The sequence below is a fragment of the Balearica regulorum genome, chromosome 3, assembly GCF_011004875.1.
Source record: "Balearica regulorum gibbericeps isolate bBalReg1 chromosome 3, bBalReg1.pri, whole genome shotgun sequence".
In the NCBI taxonomy this organism is placed as follows: Eukaryota; Metazoa; Chordata; class Aves; order Gruiformes; family Gruidae; genus Balearica; species Balearica regulorum.
In genome coordinates this window covers 46,308,430-46,333,735 of record NC_046186.1, presented here as the reverse complement: position 1 = coordinate 46,333,735, position 25,306 = coordinate 46,308,430, and the positions used below count along the sequence as shown (strand labels likewise).

At 37.5% G+C, this 25,306-nt stretch overlaps 1 protein-coding gene across 2 annotated transcripts in view; it reads left to right on the top strand.

Annotated features, from left to right (window-relative positions):
• ASCC3 (activating signal cointegrator 1 complex subunit 3) overlaps positions 1–24,525 on the top strand; it is a 283,293-nt gene extending 258,768 nt beyond the window's left edge. For both annotated transcript variants that reach the window (XM_075747786.1, XM_075747788.1), the window contains exons 37-42: positions 2,225–2,449; positions 14,903–15,054; positions 15,567–15,717; positions 21,470–21,676; positions 23,636–23,811; positions 23,910–24,525. In XM_075747786.1, the coding sequence (XP_075603901.1) occupies positions 2,225–2,449; positions 14,903–15,054; positions 15,567–15,717; positions 21,470–21,676; positions 23,636–23,811; positions 23,910–24,057 (1,059 nt within the window). In that variant the 3' untranslated portion in view covers positions 24,058–24,525. The remainder of the gene's footprint in view (positions 1–2,224; positions 2,450–14,902; positions 15,055–15,566; positions 15,718–21,469; positions 21,677–23,635; positions 23,812–23,909) is intronic.
• The last annotated feature ends 781 nt before the right edge of the window (positions 24,526–25,306 follow it).

Here is a 25,306-nt window from a genome sequence, read left to right as displayed (position 1 = left end):
GAGGTGTCAATCACTGTCATTTAACATTTTGCAATGGAAGATGTCTTTATTCAAGGACAGCTGGGCAAATCAGAGAAACAGATTTGCAGTTAGTAGTCTGTCCAGCCTACACTAAGCAAACAAGGACAGGGCAGACATACTGGCCTCTCACATAAAAATATAATGGACTCTGCTGACCTCGGTGCCCTCCATTCAGCTTCATTCTCAGTTGTATAAAAGCTTCACTACCCATTCTCAATTTCCTTTAATTACCTACATGATGCAGATAAGAAAATGAACCTCACTTACTTACAGTCAATGATCACAAACAGGAAATTAAGTAGGCAAGTTGTTTAAAATAAGAGGAGTGTTTTGGAGGTAAATAAAACATGTGCTGGGGAAGAATTAGGAAAACGCATTTTCAGTAGTACCAATTGGTCTGGAGTGACTTGTCTGATCCTTCTTCTTTCTGCTACTTTAAACTGCAAAGCAAAACTAAGTAAAAAATCTCCTTGGTAAATATTCTTTAAAATATCTTTGAAGGAGAAGCCAGTTAAATAAAAAGAGTGAAGCAAACATGCAGCCTTCTATAGGGCTTAAAAAGATTGTGACCTTAGGTTCAGAGAATAAATGACCACAGTTTTCACAAGAGATCTAGCAGAGACATCCAGGATTAAGCAGCAGTTGTCTTTAGTCAGTCTTCACTTCTAATCTGCAGTTGAGATATAAAATAAATTAATGACATTCTGATTTTCCTTCCAAATCTTAAATTGTCTAATACTTACCTTTCCTTTTACATTTAGATCACAGTTTAGGTGTAGTTTCATTGTGCCATTAAAGAAAATAGAAAATTTTGTGCTGTCAGTTTTCAAGGGGGTGAAAAACAGCTGGGTTTAGGAATTGTCAAAAAAGGTTCTGTGTGTTGGGATATTAATGAGTGGATACAGTACTTTGCAAGTCAATTAGGTAGTTCTATTAGGTGTTCTAAAATTGCCATTTTTCTTTACCTCACTCTGCATTGGTTACTGTTGTGAATATTTCATTAATATGGATTTGCAGGAAGTCTGACTGGAGATTGAAGACTAAAATGCATAATATCAAATCTATAGTTTAAGAGGGATATAAAACCCTGAACACTTTAATTTAATGGTCTCTGCTAAGCCCATAGTTCAGAAGACATTGTCCTTCGGGCTGCCCAAATGATTTTTTATTTTATGACAACAGAAATACACTCTCTTAAATTACAGATGGAAAAGATATCACATGTTATAAAACTCTTACTTTACTTCTAAATTTTGTACTTTAGAAAGATGATTCTCATTCCAAACAAGAATATGTACGCATACATGCACAAGAGGATTTTGTGGAGGAAAAAAAATGACCAACTAAGTCACAGAACTGACTCTTCAGCTTAAATTATAGTTCTTAGGATGCTTCTGTTGAATCTTCTTTCTTTTGGAGGCAGTGGAATTCCCTAGCAGGAGAATGAACATCTTTGCTCTGGCTACTAGAACAGTCATACTTGAGTTTCTCTCAGCCCCAAGGCTGTAGCTGTTCATAACTACATTTAGATTGCCTGTTGGTGTGCAGCTCCTTTTTGCAACAGTGAGAAAGTTCTTAGCTTGCATTTTGGCATGAATGATATTAGTCCCACTCTGGAGCACAGAGGATAGTTTTCAGCACCTACTTACAATTTTGCTCTTTGCTTTGATTGCTGATTGTGCTTAGACACTGACTGCTCAAAATATTGAAAGTATACTTTAAAAGAACCTTACCAGAGCTATTTGAAACCCGCTGTGTTTTGAGTACAGTGAGACAAGTAGAAACCCTGAAAACTGGAAATGTGAATTATTGACTTCTTTATAGCTAACCTTACAATGTCTTTGTGAGCCAATCAGGGTAGGATATCTGTAGAAGGTCATCTCAAATACTGAGTCCATCCAGTTAATGTATTTATTTCGCTGCTTTTATTTTCCTCTTCTCTAATGTTAAAATCAGCTATGTGAAAAAAAAATTAAAACCCATAATCGTGTGAATATTTGTGAATATTTTACTAGCTACTGTTTTCCCACACACATGATTTTGAGAAATAAGTACGCTTTCTAAACATTAAAATGCTGCTATTTTAACAATGACATCTAACTGTAGTAAATTAAATGCATATACTTTTAATGTCTCAATAAGAAATAATAATTATGCTGAAGTTAATTACAATGGTTAATTTTTATTATTTTTTTTTTTAAAGAATGCTGAGGAGTACACAGATCTGCCTGTGAGACACAATGAAGATCAGATGAACAGTGAACTGGCAAAACATCTTCCAATTGAAGTCAATCCCCACTCATTTGACAGTTCACACACGAAAACACACCTCCTGCTGCAAGCCCACTTCAGTCATGCCATGCTGCCTTGTCCAGATTATGCAACTGATACAAAGACAGTGCTGGACCAAGCAATTAGAATATGTCAGGTATAGTAAGGCATTTCAATATTTAACTCTTGTTTAACTATTTATTGTTAGTGTGTTGTAATATTTTGAATATAGAAAAATCTGAAGATTTCTTCCAGTCTTGTGGAGAACTGGTACCACACAGTATGATACCACTTTGTTTAGGGAGGAACCAGATGCCCATAAAGATGCCCACTTTACAGAACTGGAGGTAAATAAACTTATGGTAGAAGACTGTGGTACTCTGGTTGGAAGTATCTGTTGCCATCAGGCTTGCATCTTCTTTCATATGCAACAGCTTTCTATCTCTGTATCATGGAATGTTGCACATAAGTCATTCCTGCATGGGTGCATTCCCTGCAGATTATTATGACCCCAAAGAACCTGCCTCCCATGGGTACTTTTATTTTTATAGCACCCAAAAGCACTGTAGTCACGGCCAAGCATAAATAAAACATGTTTTGAAATGTGATTTGGGACCAGATACAGGGTTTTTCTCTAGCTTGTGAAAAGGTATGTCTTCTATTTCCCAATTATCATGGAGTCAGAGAGCACGCTTTTAAACACAGATTTTAAACTCAGTCTGGAGGCTTGTGACTTTCACAGTTGCACTGCAGTCACAACCCACAGAAACTAAACTGACCATGGAGAGTACTCGTAACAAGCGATCACATGCACAGCTGCATGCCTCAAAAGAATTTTAAAGCAGCAATTTGAGTTTGGAATAGAGTGCTGCCATCTCTGAAAAGCACAATTACAGTTACAGCAGGAAGGATGAGCTCTAGTTGACGCAGAGAACAGTCTCCCCTCTGATTCTGCCAGAAAGGAATATTCTCTTTAGAAGAAGAAGGACTCATTCACAAGTTCTTGAAGATCAGGTAGCCTTCAACAAACTATTCTTTTTATCTTTCTTGGTTCCATATCTATAAAATAGAGACAGTAATTCTTTCTTCCTACAGTTTTTGTTTGCTCAAATTTTAATACCCCCAGTGATCTGTCATCTGTCAGAATGGGGTTTTGATCTTGTTTGAAGCTTGTTGGCGGTATGGTAACTGCAAACATCATTCTGTCAACTCTACCAGTTTGTAAAACCACTCTATGAGAAATTATTAATCAATGCTCTAGACAGACAAAATACCGTGGGCAATTCAGTGTCCAGTGATTTGGATAGCTCTCAACCTTACACTAGCAAAAGCTGCAAGCTTCTAATACTACTATTGAATAAAGCAAAACTAAAGTTAAGAAAAGGAAAGTAAGCAGCAAATAACACCACAGATGTTATTGCTACACACTCTTAAACTTGCCAACCAGCAGTGCTTGAATACAGGTCTGCTCCAAATATTTCAAATCAATAAAATCATGGTGCTGATGAAAGCTTCAATGTATGAACAGTTATTATTCATAATACTCAGTTGTTAACAGAGAACAACATCACTTGCTCAGGTGAAAAAATTAACCTTTGTTTCAAAGAAATTACATACTTAAAGTTCATTTAGACATTTGTGGAATTAGCGTTTAGGGGGTTAATTACATATTTGGAAAAAAATGTAAATTAAATGTTCTTTTCAATAATTATTTTGCTCAATATTTATCCTGATATGCTAACAAATGTATTTTTAATCCTGTTACTGCATAACAGGTATTTCAGAAACAATAATCACTCAGAAGGAAAAACCCTAAAATGTTCAACAGTTCCTTTAAAAACTGAAGTAGAATTCAGAAAAATACCATTCCATACTGTGCCTTGGTACTCTGGCCTTCAGTTAACTACTACATAATGTTACATATGCAGTCATTAAAAAAAAAAAAAAAGCCTCTTTTAAAAAAAAAAAAGAAAAGAAAAAACATGGAAGCATTTTTGTATTTTGAAGTTGGCGCATGGTTTACATCTCTTGGGAGAATATTTGTTCCATCTTATTAGTCACGCTTTCCAAACGGAGGTTAAAGTTCCCAGAATCTAAGCAATAGACAGGGTTACACTTTCAATACTGGTTGTTACCTTTTTCCTTAGCACTGACCTGCTGATGAACTCTGGGTCAAGAGAGGTGGAAAAAAAGATGTTAGTTGTGAGAAAAGGAACTGAACCATAGAAGGATCCATTGATAAACATATTCAGTGGGTGATGTTCTCGTGTGTGTGAACACACACTCGCACACCACCAAACATAAAATTCAGCAGTGAGAGAGGAATTGGTTTTTGAGTTGTGTTGAACTTTTGTTTATTTACTTACAAAGTACTTTAGCTTTAAGGTTGTATAGCTAACCTTCAAATTGTGACCTGAACATAAACTGTTATTTTTGCTGGCGGGTATGTGAATGACAGACTTTCCAAATTGGCGCTGCTTTTCTGGTACAGGAAAGCAAGATCTTTCAAAGAGTTTTTACAAGTGGTTGTATCTTGGTATATACAGCAGGCCTCCATCCCAGGTCCCCTGCAGAGCAGATTTGCCATCTCTAGCCACGATACGTAAGGAGGCCTCTCCATCCCAGACTACTGAACTTCTCCACTCTTCCGTGCTGTCTTTCACCTGAATCAACCTTCTCCCCCATGCTTCCTTTGGCATCCCACCCATCGCATCCTCCTACCCATTCCTCCAATGTCCTCTGAGCCTCTTCCTTCCTTCCCTCAGTGGCTTTAGGCTGAGTAGAGTTAATGGTCAGTCAGAAAACTCTGTTAACAGCATCAGATAGATAAATGTAGCTGGTGGATTTCACATAAGATTCCGCTCTTAAATTAATTTTCCTGAGATGTCTCAGAAGTTTTGTTTTTATGTTAGAATTCTGTTGATCTATGCTCGTGATGAAAGATTGAAGTCATAAGCTGTGATGTCACGGCTAAAAGCTAAAAGAGCATATTGCCACATTTGGTACAGCATTAATAGAATTTGAGGAGTCGTGGTGCTGGCTCAGTAGAGGAATGTAATTCTTACCATAGAAAATGGAAGAAATATATTCTGTTACAGTTTTCCTATAGTAAGCATTTGTTAGGTATAGATGGAGTTCATTATAGCAAGATAAAATTCAGCGTCTATTTACTCAGGATGAACTACAGAATTCTTTCCCTTTTACTGCAGAAATATGGGGAATAGCAAAGCGTTCCGGCAGGGGAATGCCTATCTGCTCCCACACTCATCTGTGTAATGAACGGGCACTGAGGCATTGACCAGACTGAAGGAAAATCCCTGCTCTACATTGAAAAGCTCAAGTCAAAAACTAATAAGTTTGTTATCAGTGACAGGCTCTCGTAGATAAAGCACAGAAGGTTCCCATGGTTCAAAAAATCTGCCATGGCTTCCTATGTGATCTTGGGCAAGTCATTTCATTTTTATTTGCCTCTGTTACCTTTCATACAATTACAGTAGACTGCATTTTCTCTTCAAGGCTAGCACTCTGCATTATTTTTACTGGGAAAAGATAGAGGTGTCAGTAAGATGGTACTGAGCACTCCAGTAGTTGCTCAAAATCAAACACTTCTCCACTTTTTTGTGGAAGAACACCAAAGAATAAAAATTCTAATGAAATTATTTGTCTAATATTTTTATAGAATATAATTATTATTGTAAAGACAATACCCCATCTTCTTTCCTATCTCTGATTTAAGAATATGTGAAACAGACTAAATCTAATCTCTTTTTTACTTCTTTTGTCAAGCCTTATATTTTGTGACTGTGTATTCAGCGATCAGTTCTTACTCTGCTGTTCTAAGACTCTCGCCTATATTTGCATTAATTGAAATGGATAATTGAGGCAGTAATACCGTCAGTCTCAGATTCAGCAGGGCAGTCTCTTCTAGGAAAGAGGCTGCTGGCTTTGCATTGGGATTGGCCACAAGCCTCCACTTGTAGTATAATCGTTGATAAAATATTTTAATATTGCCAGGAGTAGAACTGCCATAAAGCTCAGCCTTAACCTTTGAGAAGTGTTTACCTATGGATGTGTTAAACACATCTCAGTAGGGTACCTGTGCACTGAGAGAAGATGGACATGAAGTCAGATTCCAAATTGCAGAATAAAAAGTAGTTTGCACAGGAAGCACGCACATCCCTGAAACGAGGACGTTGTAACGCTGTCACTGATGGCCTGCCTTTCCCCATCATGTTAGTCCTCTAGAGAATCTCATTTTGGCAGGAAATTAAAACTCTTTGGATTAAACACTGCATTTCCTTAGCTGGATGGTGATGTGCATAACACCGCTTTACCATTCTAAAATAGTTAAAGTAAATAAGTTGTTTCTGGTCATTTAAATTGCAGCTTTTGCTACAGTTCTGCTTATGAGAATCATCTTTGTGGTATATGTTCAGAGTCATCAAATATTTCACAAATATGTTGCCCAATTCAGCTGTCTTTTAAGAGCTAGCTTATGTACGAAATGCTTCCTCTACTAAACTGCAGACTGTTCTGGCTGATGGTGGGAGCTGCAGCCGCTGCTCCTCAGGCAAAATGTATCAGCACAGCTGCAACCAGCAGAGGTGCTTGAGCTGCACTTCCCGCTCTAGAAAACTGAGAATGTCCCTCAGCTCTGGACTTCCCATCCTCCCCAAACCTCCTCAGTTCATAACGGCCACTAAAACTAATGACTCGGGGAGCCATATCTAACTGGGATCATTTGTTTCCCTGCCTGTGAGGAAATGGAGAAGTTTTTAAAGATCCTATGTGTGTTTTGAGCTCATATGTTGTCTGTGGTTGGTGCAGGTGTGCCGATTACGTGCTGCAAGGTGGTGGGAGTTACAGGAATGGCTTATTTTACAGTTGTGTAAGTAAGATTTGCCCAGAAGGACCAAGGGAAAGAGATAATTGCTTTGTTTAATGGGTGCATTGGCAACTATAAATAAATGGGCAGCTTTACTGAAGGAAGGGAAGAGAATCAAATTAACTTGAGAATGCAGAGGATTATTCAGAAACAAGTGAAGAGCAGAGCCCATATCTCCTTAGCTACTACAGGTATTCTTTGTGTATGCAGTAGTATTCCAGTGACAGCACCATATTTGCAATTTTACTTAAATACTGGTTGCTTTCATGGTTGGATGACTATTATTCCACCTTAGGAGGGCAGAAATAATAGACTAATCAGAAAATTTGTAGCGCATATACCGGACAGTAATGCTCATTTATAGATACTAAGCAGCAATGGATGGCTTTGTAGTGAAAGTACCTGGGCATGGGGAATGCTGAGGTGGAATTACTTGCTGCCTGCTTATGTTTTATAGGTAGGTATGTATATGGGAGAAGGGAGGGTTATCTTCGCAGCAGTGGTGTTAGGGTTTTTGCTCGCTGTGGATAATTGGTGAAATGGTGTACGGAAGCATCTTGGTGACAGTTTAATGATGATTTGGTGCTGCTTATATATAATCCCTCCCCCACCCAGGACAAACCTTTTCCCAGTTGGGGCTGGAGGAAATGAGTAATGCTTAACCCATTTGTGTGATCAATTCACTTAAGCAGCTACTGTGAAATGTTAATCACAACTTTAATTTGTACTGCATTAGCATTTTGATTAACTTGTAGGCTTGCTAGCACACTTGAAGCACTTTTACTCATAGTTACAGCTCGGAAATGACTTTTTGATTAATTAAGTTTGTTAGACAGCAGCTGAGCTTCCTGAATGCTAACCTTATGGGGCTAAAAGTTCAGGAGAAAGTTACTGGGAATAACTGTTGCTGTTGAAAAGGATTCTTGTGAACACACTCAAAAATTTTAATTATTGACAAAATATTACATTACTACTTTGAAACTGACTTTAAACTCTAAAGAGGGCAGATTTATTATGGGAAAGATGCTGTATATTTTTCATGGGTTTGGTAGATTTGTGTGAGATTTGGAACAAATGCTGTCTTTAAGACATTGTTTATGTTAGAAAACTGGGATTTCTTGCCAAGAGATTTTTATCAAAAACATTTTATTGTATTTACAGTTCACTAGCATAGTAGAGAATATCAATTTATTAATTAATAATTTGAAAATAAATTGGATATTGGGACTCAACAAGTTCTGAACATGTTGGGTTATGCCCTACCAAGTTTATATTGCTGATATCACATTCCATAGCTGCTTTTATCTGTGTAATACTATAGAAAAAAAAAACAAAACACAACAGTAAGAACCCAAGGGTTGCACTCCAGTAAATGTAGACAGTAAGTGATTTGTCCTTTCCCTGGTTCTGATTGTACTAATAATGTTACTATGGAGGCTAAAGGATGAATACGGGGATAGGAATTTTACAAAGCAGCTAGGAAGGTCGTAATTAGCATATGTCAGCGAGACCTTTATGATGATGAGGGAATGAAGAATTAGCCTCTTCGGAGGGGGTGGCAGAGCATATGGAAGAGGGAGCTGAATATGCTTGTAAAAAAAGTGAAGGGAAGGGGGATGCAGAGGGCAGTATAAAAGGAGTGCCTCCTCAATAGGATTAATTACATCTTATTCACGATATCTCTGATAAAGTACTGGGGGGGGGGGGGGGGTGTTGGTCTGTAGGCTGAAACTATACAGCTGTATAAGTCTGATTTAATTGATCTGAAAGAACTCCTCTCGCTCCCCAAATTAATACATTTCTAAAAAGTGTTCTTGGAGTAGATCTCTGAAGTGCAAAGGTTCTGTAGATACCTGTTTTACCAATATATAACATACAAAAGGTAGTGACCTTTAAACCCTCTGTAAGACTTCTTCAAATATATTCCAACTTGTTTCTGGGGTATTTAATTGAAGCATCATAATCATGATTTATATAAAAACTTGAAACTTATAGTACATGGCATGCTTTAACATCTGGAAAAATATTTTGCTTGTGTTAGTATGATCTCGAGTCACATGTGGATCATAATATAATATTACATATTGGAAGGCTTCCGACATTTGAAGCATGTGCAAAAAAGATTTATTATTATTCTGCATCCATAGTTTTCAGGAAATTCAGTAAAATGCATACACTTTTGCATATTATTATCTATAAATATTTGTCATATAAACTCTGTAGTCCTAAAGAGCTGTAATTAGGCACCAATCTAATTATTTTAATAGATCTATGGATTTAAACTCATATTTCTAACTGCAGTGTAGTCCTAGACAACAGAACTTATATTAGCATGCAGCAAAGACAAGAGTGGGGATATTCCGATTATTTTATATTGGAATACTATACACGATAAATTCAGGTGCAAAAATAGGTACAAAACCTAACCAGCCTTAACTCTGTTTTTTGATATAACTGTGCGATAAAAGTTTAAAGTATTTTAGTCTTACACGGTTTATTTCTTTTAAATTATTGTTTCCTTCCTCAAAGCATCACTGCAGAATAAAGCTTTCATTTGTTTGGCCAAGAATGTGTTGGATTTACTTTACATAAACTTTCAAGTCTAAGGTGAATGTCGTTCTGCATAGAGGGCTGCATACATTAGGGTAGCAACCTTCAACTTCCCGAATGAAAGAGCTCAAGAAAGTGTCATAGTCTGTGAAATGTTGATACAAAAAAAAAAAAAAAAAGATATTTTAAGAGTGGAAAACTTTGAGCCATGTAACTCACCCTGAGTACTCCTGAAGCTTCAGCCCCTATCCACCAAGTCATTGCCACCAATGGCATCACTGTATATTCAGAGTTATATGCCAGGTGACTGGAAACAGAAGAAGAAATTATTCTAAGCAGTATGCAATCTCTGTTAATAAGATGCAAGCTATTTCATTTTAACACTTCAATAACTTAAATAGGTTTTTCCTTTAAGATAAGTCATTTGAGTAGATCAGAAATTCTGCTAGTGGTACGGTCTCTGTTCCCCTGCCACCTACCCAGTCGTACAAGAGTGATCCGGAATATCTGGCTTTCAAATGAAGGATGTGAAAGTAATACCAAAAGCAGTGTTAAAGCTTTGCAAAAAATTTCTAAAATAAAAGACTTTACAATCAAGGTATTTCTGTTGCTAGACAAATCTCCCAAACAGGTGGAGGGGTGAGTGGGGTGGGGATGTTCATTATGGAACCATTTAGTATCTGTTATTTTGAGCATTTATCCAGAATGCTTAAAAACACCAGAGAAAAGCAATGTTTGGCTATCACTTCTCTGCCATGCCACACAGTCACCTCTCCCACATCCTGCCTCCATCTTTGCTTCCCCTCAAGATAGAGCATTATATACCATAATTTAAATTCCAAGCATCGGTAGTAACTTTGGCTAAAAAGAGACAGACTGTAAAACCTCAGCTTCGTGTGAGACCAGAAAAGTACAATTTGATGAGTTTAAATAGTTCAGCGCTTAAGCATAACCAACAACTGCTCCTGAAAATGAGATGATGGAAATCTGATAATAAAGCTGAGGGTTTTGTATTAATGCAGTCCTGGAATAAAGAAAGAAATTGCAAGATTTTGATCCAAACATTTTGACATTCAATTCTGAATATCATCAAAATGAAAAATTTTGCCATACCTACATCAATCCTTTATTGAGCATCAGGTTTTTTATCCTGATGATAGCTTCTAGCTTCTTGTTCCCGTGTTGGTACAAGCCAAGCTATTATGGATAACGACAGACAAAACGTTAAAGGATGTGCTACTAATTGCTATTATTACTTTGTGGTTGTCCAAGTATGACACTTGAAAGGCTTAAAGCTAACATCTGATTCTTTCATTAAAACCCATCTCAGCTACGCCTCTGCTTTTATTCTCCTAAGTGCAGGAAGAGGCCCAAATAAGATGATGGTAAACATATTTTTTATTATAACAAGCAATATTTCCCTTGACTCCATCTATTTACCCCCTCTTTTCTACTTTAGGTTAAAAAGTGGTGGGCTTAGGGCTTTTATTTTTTTAACTTGTTGGTTTATTAAAAAATACTTGTGTTTCTTCTGTAAGTAAAAGTATCTTTATAGTTTTGTTGTTTCACTTCTGGCACTCACTGTCCTCTGAATGTTTTCTCTATGATGAAATTAGCCTGTGTTGGCATGAAATTCTGAGGCTAGAAAGGCAGACAACCAACTTGTGCCATTTCTCAGTTTAGAAAAATATTCTTAATCTGTTCCAATCTTATCAGCCAGTAGATATTTAGAAATTACTTACTCCTTTGACAAAGAAGAGTTAAAGAAGCCACAGATTTCTAGAAAATTATGCTGGTTTATAGATAAAAACAACAACAAAAACCAAACAAGCAGCAAACATTATTCATCGCATAATGTAAATATTACATATCATTTTTTCTTTTATCTTTTATATTCTTTTCTTTACTTAGTTGCTACATTTTATATAGCTAATTTGGAGATAGGGGAATTACTTGATTTGTTACCTTGAGTATTTATAGGAATTTCAATATCCATTTAAGTATCAAGCATCTGTGTGTTTTACACTTAGGGGAAAATGAAACGTGTGCAGGTTTCCAAGGCAGCAGATGAAACAAGCCAACTTTACCATTGTTCTGACTTTTTCACAATGTCACTGTCTTGGATTTCACATCCAGATAGAGATGCTGTGAATAAATTCTATGGGTGAAGAAGCAGAAAATAAGGAGGAAAAGAGGATTTGCCATGTGGATTCATTATAACAATGTGGAACACAGAGTCTCACACACACAGGCTTTCCTTACTCCCTACGGGATGTCTATCTGTAGGCCTCTATCAATTTCTAGGAGATTTTCTATGTGAAAGGATCCTCCAGTTAATTTCAGTGTATAGCTTGGTTTAGATTTATCTTTCTCTTACGTCTTCTCTCTTCCTTTCCCCCTTTCAAACCTCTGTTAAAAGAGGTGGGGGTAGGGGACTAGACTTTTAAAAAAGAAAACAATGAAAACACTGTTATGTGTGTATCCTCAGAAGTATTTTATGAAAATACCACTGCTTCATGATGACTAAAAATACAATTTACTGTATTCTTCTTGCTGCTCATGGAAAAGACAGGATATCTACGCACCCATTATTCTTCACGTGTATACATCAGTCACGTCATTGAGGAACATGATGCTTCAGGCTATGGCAGAATGGCAGAAAGGAAAGGACAACAATCAGGTAGTGGAGAATAGGAGGGAGATACCATACTGTCTGAGTGATACACTCAGAGACACAGACCGTACCGTATGTATGGGCTTCAGTATATTTTAAAATGTGGAAGCGGGTAAAGAGTGACTCGCCTTGTAAGTTTAAAAGACGGACTTCACTCTGATACAAGCTGAGAACAATTCCCTCTTTATCTGACTAAAAATCACGGGAACCAACACATAAATCTACAGGCCATGAAGCTGCTCCTTTCAAATGTGATTTCTAACATAATTTTATTTCCTATTGGGTAAAAATAATTATACCTGGCAATCACCGTGGCAAGCCAAGGGAGAGACAGAAAAAGAAAACCATTAATGTTGTGCTGTGAGGGACTATTTCTAGGGTCACTAGGAATGTTATTAGGGTGTTTCAGGGTGCTATGGCCCTTCCTTCAAAAAAGACAAGCTAAATGTTAAATCTAGATCTTTATTAGCTGAAAGGCATTTTATCCACAATTCCTGAGAAATGAATGAGATGACGTTTGGGTAATACAGGTAACGCTTTAAATATTTTTCTAAGTGTCACTGATCTTATCACCCTGATCTGGAATAAAACCTGTTGAAATTGCATTGTAAACTGCTAAAATAAACTGTGTGACTGGCCAGGACTGAAACTAACTTGTGTCTTTAAACTCAGTATTTCTCCAGAATCACTGTAATTTAATTGAAATAGCTCTGCGTGTGTAAACAACTCCTTTGTTTAAAGAAGATTTCACTGTTTAGTTTGCCTTAAGTAAATGCTGCCTTTTGTTTGTCTGTAAAACATTTGATTAAATGTAAAGACTTACATAGACAGCTTCTTCTCATTACACTAGTGGCTGGAAAATAAGTTAAAATGATGCAGGTATCTGCTGTCTAAGGAAGTATCGAACAATATCATTTGTCTTTGGAAGAAAAACCCATGGAAGCATCTTAAGGCTAGTCCTAAAATCAAACTACAGCGTTCCTAATACCAAGATGTTGTTATTTAAAGAAGTGTTGAAACTGTTCAATATACCAGGCTCTTTTCTTGCCTTCTTAAAAAAATATTTTCTAGTTTTTTAATCAAACTCCAAATTTCCTACATGCCAAACTACTTTTAAATACATGACTTGCTACTGAATTAGAGTGCTGTAATATGAGGACCCACGCTTTGCTGTGATCATAATGGTATTAAACAACAAAATAAGCAAGATAACTAACATAGTATAGCATAATTTTCTTCACCAGCTGAAATGCTTCCATAAATTATAGTAATTGTTTTAATGTACTCTGGACAGGGTGAAAAGTATACTAGATATTCCAATAACTGCATTCACTATAAAAAAAAATTGGTGAAACCAAAAGCTCATGTTTGGTCCTTTCGCCTTTGGAAGAAAAATTCTCTTGCAGACTAACCAAACAGAATTTAAGTCCAGTCAGGAAAAAAGCAAGCATCACAATTTTTTCATGTCAATAGGGCCACTCGCGATGCATAATCCATAATGAATTTTGCAGATTTAGATCTTTATGCTAGTGACACCTATAGCTATACCTTTTACTTGTATTGTCGAAAGCAGAGTAAGTAGAAATGGAGCAGAAACTCACGAGACATGGAAGGCAGGATGATCATTAACACTTCAAAGTGTGATGTGTGGCTGGATAGGGGTTTCTTGTTTGCTTGAGGGTTTTATGTACCTTGGGAAAGCTTTTCAGATTTGGGATAGAGATGCCAAAGGAGAGACAGCCAAGAGTCCCTCATTTCAAGACAGTCAACTGTTTACAATGCAAAGGGTGAAATCCGTGTTATTTCTGACTGCTCTTACTCACTCTAGGTAAATTATTAGCTATTTTGTAATCTTTCTTCAAGATTTCAAGTTAGGTGTTAGTGTTGAGCAAAACCTCAAAAATGCTCATTAAGATAAATTTTAGCATTTTAATCTGGTTCAATTCAAGAGATTTTTAAGTCCTTAGGTTAAAATGGGAATAATGACTGCTACTGGTAAGTGATATTAGTATTATTTTTTGAACAAATGTAAATATATTGTTGTTGTTGTTAAATAGTTCAAGGATTTTTGAATAATTATACAATTCTGGCAAAGCTCTCATGTCAAAATATAAAGCAGTACTGCAGTTAATTGTAACTTCTTCCTTTACAGTAAACTCTGAGATTTATTCCTTTGATTCTGAGTTGGATTATGTAGAAGAGAGGTTATCTGTAAGGAAAAGATCCCACTTTCCACACTCACCCCCAAAAACATGGTGTAAATTACCTTTTCAGGGGTAAGAGTTGATGATGATGCAGGATTTAATCCATCTTTTTTCAAGGTTAATTCAAAAGGTGCCTACTGCCATCAGTAGAGGTTGAAGTAAATTCTTGTTAAAGACCTAGACATTCCTGTACATTAAACATTAAATAAATACTCTTACTTGTATGACCCATGTACACAACTCTACTTGCATTCTCTTTTTTTTATATATATATTTATATATGTCTCCTTTGATTAGGCAATGCTGGATGTTGCAGCACATCATGGCTGGCTGGTGACTGCTCTGAATATCACCGGTCTGGTGCAGATGGTGGTTCAGGGAAGATGGATACACGACTCTTCCCTGCTTACCCTGCCCAATATAGAGCCACAACACCTTTACCTTTTCAGGTATGTAATTCTTCTATGTATTTGCAGGTTTGCAATTTCATTCCACCTTTGATTGCTGATTGTCTTTGAATGTCATTGTTGTGCCCAAGAATGTTCATTAATGCACCAGAAGCAGAACTCATTCTTCCACAGTGACGCTTTCCCAAATGGAGTTTTCGTTTCTGTTTTCAATATTCATTGATTAACCTCCACAGATTATTTTGAGAACCATGATTCCAGACAAATTAAGAAGAGATCACTGGAAGGGATCCAAATCCTAACAAATCTAACTCTGTATATTAATTATCTCTTTATTTTAATCCATTATAAAAATACATTAGTATCCATCTTAATATCATAGATAATGCTAAGCTCTACAGATGCCTAGATGATGCAGTGATTAACGCTACCCAAAAATAAATGACCGGCATTTAATAACAGAAACCAGTATCATAATAACAGAAACCACCAAAACAACTGAAAACAAATGTTTGCTTTCCTTCCCCGGGCATATGTTTTGCTGTCTGTAACAGGAAGTGGAGCCAAGGCAAAAGGAAGAGTGTGCATGGAGGTTACCAAGGACCTATCGAGTGTCTGCCCGAACTAATGGCTGCCTGCGAAGGAAAAGAGAATGTTTTTGCTTCCATTCTGGACAGTGAATTGCAAACAGCACACATTTCACAGGTAATACTTTCCATCCGTGGTCATTGTCAGTGTGATTGGAAAAGAGGAGCAGTTGGGAAAAGAAATACTCTCTTCCCTTCAGCAAATATCATGAGATGTTCTGTATAAAGTGCAACACATTCATTGCTCTAATTTCAAGGTACTGCTAGCTTTACAGAGGTTCTTCTCTGCCTGTTTTCTTAATATTATTTTCACTTATTCCCTGCTAACCAGTAACAGAGTCTGTTTTATGGCTGATATTACCACATCTCTTTGCTCTAAAGATGCTTCTTTAGGTCATTCAATCTGCTGAGTGTTATCTACCTTTTCAGAGCCAGCTATGCACTAGGAATACATGCATTGCAAATGCCATCATAGCTGGTTTCTGAAGTGGTCTGTCAAACACCATTTTTTTCTAACAATACCCTCAGTAAAAGATCCAGCACACATTTTCTATTTGAAACAGAAAAAGCAGATAAAATTTTCACATTTCACAGGGGAAAGAAAAAAATACTATCTCAAAATGTAGAGGCTGCTGGAGGCTTATTTTCAGTTTGGTTTTTCAAGCCATTTCCAGCAAAGGGCAGCTATATTCCATAGTATTCATCGCCTGCTGAGCTTATTGATTTCAAATAAATGTACGAAAGATGAAAACTTCAAAAGCTATACTTCAAATGGTTTTTCTTTGAATATTTAAAAGGACAGCAATATGTCCCGTGTTTGACTGTTCAGCTTCAGTTAAACCTTTTACTGGTATGCAAACAAGAAGAAAAGTACTTAAATGTCTGTAACAGACATCTGCATTTGTAACTAAATTAACATCAAAATTTTGAATTAAGAAAATGTATTGACATCAAAACAAGGCTCCCTTTAACAACAGATTTCTAACATAATACACATTGATTTCAGTCCAACTTTTAGATGCGATAAAAAATTAGAACATTGTTATAATTAGTTCAGGGAGAACTCAGAAGTAAACTTACTTAATTTATTTGCATAAATTGCCATTCTGTTATCTTTAAAAGCAAATGCAAATTGGCTCTGTCTGATATGATGATGGTTATTTGGCTCAAAAGTGCTTCAATTTGCGTAGCAATCTGGTGTCGTCTCTGCAGTGAGGCGATCCCAGGTAACATACAAATCCTGAATTATTCCAGAAATTAGTATGTTTAAAGCATCAATTTAAGTGCTAATTGCAGTAGTAATGAGAAAAAGCAGTACTACTGTGAGATTTGCATCTACTGCCCCATCAGTATGCCTGGAACGGCTGCTGACTGGCAGAGGATTTGGCTGCTAATTAAATAATTGTATGCATGGCAGTGTTCTCGCCTGATTCAATAGATGAAGATTAATCCTCAGATAAATATGTTTGGCTGGTATTGAAATGTCTTAGCAGTTTCTTCAAAAATAGCTTGTGTGTATGTGGTGTGTACGTTCACACTGTGAATGACTCTGTGCCTCTATATGTCTATGTTTGTAAATACAGATGCATATAAGAGGGAAAAACATAATGCCTTAGCATCGGATAGGCAGAACGTTTCATTTCTGTGAGCTGGGAATGGCCGTATTGGGTATAGCAAACCCATGACTGGATTATGCAGGTTGTTGCAAATGTGAAACATCTATACCAACATTTTATGTTCTTTACTGCATTTTCTTCAGGAAAAAAACCTATTGTAATACCTTGTGGAGAATTAAAATTCATATTCAGACTGCCTGTTGAGTGCCTTCACATGTAAAGGCCTTCAGTGCACACTTAGACAGGGGCCAACCAAGAGAAAAATTCTTCAATAAAATATGCATCTTTATGATACATTTTCTATAAAGAAAGAATATAAGATTACAGAGTTTAAGCCTAGCATTCTGGCATCAGACCTGAACAAAGTCAAATACAGTGGTAAGTACACCACTAAATTGCCAGAAGCCTTCTTTTCCTAACAAACCTTTTACTGCTTAATCACAGTATATTGAACCTGTATCCTAAACCTGTTTCTAGCATGAAACAGGTAAAAACAGCTTAAGCTTTACATAAATTTGAGGCAGACAGGAAAACGAAGAAATTTCACATTTGGAAAGAAAAAAATGTCTTTTAAGCAGACTGGTAATTAATTTTTAAATAGCAGCTCTTGAAGCTGCTCATGGATTTGGAATATTAGGCTAAGTCCAGGGGAGACAGATTATTGGCAAAAATGCTAATGATGTTATCAAAGGTTCATGAAGAATTTCTCATGTGATTATGATTTGAATCCATGGGTTTGGTAGGTAAATATATATGTAGTATATATGTACATGCACACATTGGGCATGTTGATATATTTAAAAGGAGATAACATGGACTTGTGTCATCCTATCCAGCAAAAAAACCCAGTAAAATTGTCAAGAGATACCTAAATAACGTGTGGGCCTGAGTTTAATTTTCCAAAAGTTAGTTATAATCCTAAACCCCATTGAAAATCAGCGGGGCTTTAAACACTAACAGCCTGAATTCAAAAACTATTTAGTCTGTAACTCTGATTTTTGGGCTAAGCTCCATGTTTATTTCAAAGATTCATTCTGAATCATAGTTCTTTAACAAATCTTTTTCAGTTGCTAAATCACTTAGGCATTAGGCACCTTTTAAAATACTAAGCTGATATTTGTATTATTGAAAGAGAAAAAAAGAAACTTCAAGATTGAAAAAACAGTATTATCCCTGCTGTAGTATTAGCTGCTTTTACTCTGGAAGTATCTGTGTTCCTGTAATCTTTTTCATTTTCAGCTGCTACTGCTTGACTTTTTTCCTCAGTAAGAAATGCATTTCTTCATTTTTTGCACCTTGCGTGGATGATAAAAAGGCAGCCTGCTGCCCATACTGTATCAATGATTACTTTGCCTTAAATTTTCAAATACACAAGGCCTGGAGAATGACATATTACAACTACTTTCTTCTCTAATTAGAAAGTTACTCAGAGTTACTTTGCTTTGTTTGCACTTTAAAAGCTACATGAGAACATGACAGCTTTTGACAAATAGAATATATTGGGGCTGTACAGTATAAACCAGACCAAATCAGTCTTCAACAGAGCGACGGGTAACGCCACAGAAGGAGTTAATGCGTTATGATCTCTGCTGAAATTAAACTTTGTTCTAACATCATTGTAACAGGTCTTGTCCTCTGAGACAGTACACATGCAAGTTTTCCAGGTAAATGATATCTAAAGTACAAGCAAAGGGGTGACCACGGGTTGGTATCTATTAGGGTGCCTCTACTGAACGCAGCAGCAGAACACTGCATCAGTGCACGGAGAGTCACACACAGTAGGTCCGTACAGTTCCTGCGGTAAGCTTCATCTTATAAAGCTTCACATTAAACATAAAATCATTTGCCAGTTAAGGTGTTACTGCTCAGGTTGCCTCATCCAGTGTCATCTGCTGGAGGTGATTTTAGTAGTGTCTTGTGTGTTAAATGTAGCAAAATCCTGGCAACAACTAATGAATTAAGAACGTCTGTGGTATTTTTTCTCCTTCTTCAAAGTGCTGCCTTTTTTTCCCCATTTTACCTTTCAGAGTTGGGACAAAGAGGGATATCTCTTCCCTTAACGTTCTAGCTGTTTATTTTCTGTTATAATTTTCCTGTCCTTTCTTAGCTAAGGCGCCGTTAAGAACATCGGTGCAATTCATCGGTGTCCTCTGCTTCTATACTGCCATTCCTGAGCGCTCACAGCTGGCCCTCCCCACCTTCCCATTGAACGGACACAGCTGTTCATGCAGCACACAGGAGGGAGGAGAGAGAGATTAGGTTTTAGCCTAAATCAGTTTTCTCATTTAGTTCAGCCAGGCTCTGGTAATGCAGCCATTTTAATCCAACATAAGTCTGCGCGGCAGCCGAAATGGGCAGTCCTGCCCTCCCCGTGCCATTTTCACCTCTCCTGACCTAACTGACTGCACAGCTGCACAAATGCTGTGGCTGGTTCGGGCAAGGAGGTGGGAACGAGCATCTGGGGATGAGGGGAGGAGGCATCGCATCAACCCTCTCGCTGACAGTCAAAATGGCCTGTAGCCAAGTGGCTACGTGAATGCTGGTGCTAGCAGGGGAGGAGGCTGGACCACTTCTTTCAGTGGCTCTGGAGGTTCATGCTTATTCAGAGTACTCACAGGATTAGAGACTATGCTTCCACAGTCAGCTTTAAGCTGATCTAAGTTCACGCTGTCACCAGAATGATTAGCAGACTGATCCATCTAGCTGTGCAATCACAGCATGGCAGTGCCAACGTACGGGGGATGGAGAAGGGGACAGCTAGCTGGCGGCGGCGGGGGACATTGGGGAGAGGGACGGCACCACCTTTTCCTATGGCAGCGAGATCTTAGGTCTGCTTGCCCTGGTTGCTGTATCCCTAACTATGTATTAACATATACCGTTAGTGTCAGTACAAATCATGGCAATGATGTCTCCAAAAAGCAAACTGAGTTTTTATTAGGGCTCTAGATCTTCTAGCACAGAAAAAGCAATCAGAGACACATCAAGCACCGTCTAAGTGAAAATAGATTTTGTTGAAACACAAGATGGTCAAACAAATGCATGAAAAACAAAATATACTTTAGTCTTTTTCTAGTTAAAACACTTCTGTTCTGTGCCAGTGTTGCCCACACAACTATGGCTACCCTCTTCATTCCCACAAGTTCCCATTTTGGCATCTGCTGGCTCTTTAGCAAGATGAATCTTCTTTCCTTTTTCTCATTCCCACTCTCTAGCTTTTCATATGTCTTGTTTGAAAACATGGGTGAAGTGCTGATTCCTCTTTTGTTTTGGGGGTAGAGGGGAAGGAGGGCAGGGCAGAGGGTGGTTCTTGGTTTTCTGTTTGTTTTTCTTCCAGTGCCAGTCTCATCTATCTTTTTCAGCCATAGTGAGGCCACAAATCACTGCCTCCATTCCACAGCCCATTTTTCCATTTCTTCTTCCTAACAAACTGCATTGAATGAACACACTGATTTTCTTTTTACTAAGTAAAAGCCTGCGTTACGCCTCTCCATTTTTGTCACAGCTTCTCAGAGCTGCTTTTCCTTGTATGATGGAGACCAAAACGAGAGACACGTAGGGCTGCACGTTCGGGACGCCTCTTTAAGTTTGAAGAGAGTGTCACGTTCAGCTGCACAAATTGCATGCCTCTAACAGTTCCCTGTACTGAGAGAAAGCTGAGGGCCTGTTGCAGTTCATGAGAAACCACAGAGACTTAGGATTCCTCAGGAGGCCTGTGACAAGGAGGGTTCGTGAAGATTGATGCAAGAAAACCTTAAAAAAAAACCCAGGGATAACTTTGGATATGCAGTTGAACTTTTGGTTAATTATCTGAACTGATCCTCTGAACTCTCTGAGGTTTGCCCATCGCTAATTAGCACAGCAGCGACTTGTTCTTTATGGATTATGCTAAGGAAGTTTAATTTAAAACTTAATTATACTAGTTTTTAAGTGGCTTATAGAGAAAAAATACTTTAATCAGGAGTGGTAAGGAATTTTTCCTCTGTTCAGACATCAGTAATCTTAGTGAGGCATGTGTAATATGCTTGCGTAGTTTCACATTTGTTTTATTTGCTTAGAAGAAAGTCAAGTAATAAGAGGTTAATGAAAAATATTTTATGCTTATGATTGAGAGTCGTATGATTATATATTATATTCTAATACATAATAAAGTATTATTCATATAGAAAAAATATGTAGACTGCACGCTGAATTGTTACCGTGACAATGACTGTATAGATTGTCTTGTAATCCGCAGGGATCTGTTTTTTTCTACAGGCTTGGAATTTCTTGTGTCGTTTGCCAATTCTAAACGTCAGCCTGAGCATTAAGGGCTGTTGGGATGACCCAGTTCAGGCACAGAACGAAGTGCCTGTTCCTTCTTTGATAACAGACTCGCGGGACGACAAAAGATGGATCAAATTACATGCTGATCAAGAGTATGTGCTCCAAATAAATCTGCAGAGAACCCAGATGGGGTATCAGGTAGATGAATTTATCATTTCCTTCCCAAGTGCACAAGTTTCCAATAATCCATTTACCTTACCAATAATGCTTTATACAGCATAACGGGGGGTTTTATGGTTTAAGTATTACATAAACGATAAACACTTTCAAAGCCTTTTTTGTGTTAGTAATGAAACAAATGGTTTTTCAGGATGCAATAGACCCTTAAGGTAAAATCCCAGACCAGTTCAAGTCCATGAAAAAAATCTCTCATTATTTTTTACAAACCAGAAACTCATAAGGTTCATTTCTTTGGGTACTATAAGCAGTGACAGTAGAGATGATAACTTCACAGGCAGAATTTAAGTCCTGGCCAGCCCCAAACTCCTACCTCTCGTACTCCTGCATATCTTGCTTCCCCAAACCAGTTTATAAGCTTCCCTATTATACTCCCATGTATCTCCAAACTCCATACCAGACCTATACCTACAAATATGCTTCTACTCGTAACACGTCCTCAGGCCTTTACTGAGGACATTTCCCTCGTATTTTACACCTGAAGCTTTTTTTAACAGCTCCTGAAACAACTTCTACATGCAATTCTCTTCCATGCCCAGATTTGAGTCACACCCCTTTGCCCAGTTAAAGCACACCCCCTTTTCTGTTGGGCTGGTCCCCTCACTGGGCCCGCGGCAGCAAGGCTTCACCTGCCAGGCCAGAAACACGAGCAGCCGCCGGGGTTTCCCACTGCTCTGCCCCGTTTGTCGGCTCTGGGAAGAGTTAAGATCATGAGGCCTCCTGCATCCCAGTCGGGCACTGCTGACGCTGTAGCTCTTACCTACAGATGCATTTTTTTGTTATTTGCATACCAGGAGTGGCATATGGACCACTGGGATTACAGTTTTGCTGATGAATTTCTCTAACATTTCACACAACTAAGAATGATAATTACCGGCATTTTTTTAAGATACCAGGAAGGGTTCAAGACATAAGCAGAGAAGAGTTTTAGATGTTAGTTCTGAGACTCTTCAGACAACTTCATTTTGATAAAAATAATAATGGAGATACATATGTTCTGTTGTAAATCCTGAAGTTAACTTACGTTAGTTAAAGAATTATATTTGAAAAGTATTCTTCTTTCCCAAAAGACTTCCTGTCCTCACTGCAGCAGGTTCAGGTTCATCATAGCTTCAAGGGGAGACTGTCTCATTTGTAGGAAGGAAAAAGGGTCAAAGCTCCTTCCTAGGTCATTCTGTTTGCTCTGCAGCTACTGACAGAGACCTTTCCTAACCAGAAGCCACTGAAAAGAAGGGAGTAGGAGCATTTCATGCAGTGATCCCTGTTTTACAAACCTCTCCCAGAATTTGATCCCTCTTTTGTAAAAAACAGGTGGATCAAACAGTTTCTGAAGCTTCATTGCTATGGTGGTGCTTTTTCTTCTGTATAAATCTTCAGTAAAACCTTTCCATCTACAGAACACAAAATGAATTCCAATTGAGTGCACATCATTACATCTTCAGCTTTCAGCAGTAAAGTCACTGTCTTAAAGAATCACTGAAATAATCTTTCCTTTTGTTATATCAACCTCAAATAAAGACTTCAGCTGCAGTTTTTGTCTATATATTAATCTTGAACAACATTGTTTAGCTTTATTTAAAGACACAAAGTTTACAATTAACCCTTCTGCAGAGAATAGCATTGGGAATACATTAGATTAAATTATGAAAAGGGAACATTATTTCCATTCAAGTTTTAATAGCTTACACAATAAGTGGAATAGTATCTTGTATTTGGGGGTTTTCTCTGTGGACTGAGATTTTATTATTTCCTAAAAACCCTTCATCTGGTGAGAAATAAAAATATTTTAGTTTGGCTAAATTATAGTCTAATGTAAAAATTCACAACAATGTGTTTTTGAGGTGTTTTTTTGTGCAAGGAAGAATGGCATTTCAGGAAGGTAATTTCCAGTGTTGCTGAACTGTTTCTTTTTCCTAACAGGGAAAGCAAGACAGTAAAGCAGTGGCTCCTCGATTCCCCAAAGTTAAAGATGAAGGATGGTTTTTGATACTGGGAGAAGTCGATAAAAAAGAACTCATCGCCCTGAAGAGAACTGGATATGTCAGAAATCGAAATACTGTTTCCGTTGCTTTTTATACCCCGGAAACTCCTGGAAAGTATGTAAAATTTAAAAATCAAGTTCTCTTAATGATTATCTTTCTCGAGTAGTCAAGACCTAATTTCCAAACTAATGATTCTGCTTTTTACTCTTTAGGTGTATCTACACCTTGTATCTCATGAGTGACAGTTACCTTGGCATGGACCAACAGTATGATATTTACCTGAACATTATACCAGCCAGTCCTTCAGCACAAGTCACTACAGAGGTGTCTGATGCTATGAGTCACCTGGCTCTGAAGTAAGGTCTTCTGAAAAGCCCGTTCAAAAGAACTGGCCTTGCAGCTAAGACATCGGGTCATTCTGGACATCCAAAAATGCGTTTGCCTTAGTGGAACCAACTTCAAACCTCAAGACAACTAGGAAATTGCAAGTGACTACTGTATTGACTCTGGTAACAGAGTTAGCCACAGTGGCCTTACTCCTTTATAAAGATTTGTCTCTTCTTGTTTCATCTCTCTTCTTTCAGAAGTTATGTTATTAAGTGAATTTTGACACATCAAAATAAAAGACTAAAAGCTATTGTAATGAGCGCAAATTTAGGGCTATAGTCTTCATTTTGAAAAGTGTTCTGTAGCCTATGTATCAATGTAGTTTAAACAGTCAACTTTTTTTAATTTATAGGGAAAAAATACAAAAGTTGATCTAAGAACTGCTGAAAATATTGATGGATGTGTTATCTTTCATGTTTAATAAAAATATGTCCATAAGAATGTTTTGTATTAGACTTTTCAGTGTAAAATATGAGATATATAGTAACAAAATCCTCCTCTTACACATACTACATTTTGAAGGCAAAAATCTACAGGAAAAATTTCACAAATTTCATTCTATATGCAGTATATCTGCTTATAAAGGCATGCTAAACAGTATAAAATATTGCAATGTATATTGATCATAACTAAAGTTTGCCCTTTATGTGTATGTACATATATATACACACACACCAAACATATATATATATATATGACATATTTACAAATTCTTTAGTGTTTTTCTCTGAATTTTGAAGGACTAAGGCATATGAAATCGGGTGTCCCATTCTAGGGTTCAGTACTACAGTGGGCAACTACATTCTGTAAATAAGGGAGAGCAAGGCTCGAAAAACGTGGCTTACAACAGCCAGCCTGATGAGCAAGGAAGACTTCTGCCAGACAACAAGTAGCATCTAAGAGATGCTCAGCGACAGTACCACGGAGGCGCTTCCACCTGCGAGAAATAAATGTGAAGGGAGAAGGTAGCAGCATCTATCTTCCGCACAATACAGCGATTAGACTGCAGAGCTGCACATCCTGAGGTCAGTGCTCTTCTCAGCCTTAAGGGGATTCAAGATGCTGAGTGAGTACTTGGAGGCGACATACTGCAAAAACATCATGCATCTTCACTCAGCTAGACTAGACCTTAAACTGAATGTTAATAGTTGAACTTGTTAAGCTTTGCGTTTAGCTGATAAGCATTGCCTCTCTGAGGGATCATTTTGCTAACATTTCCATT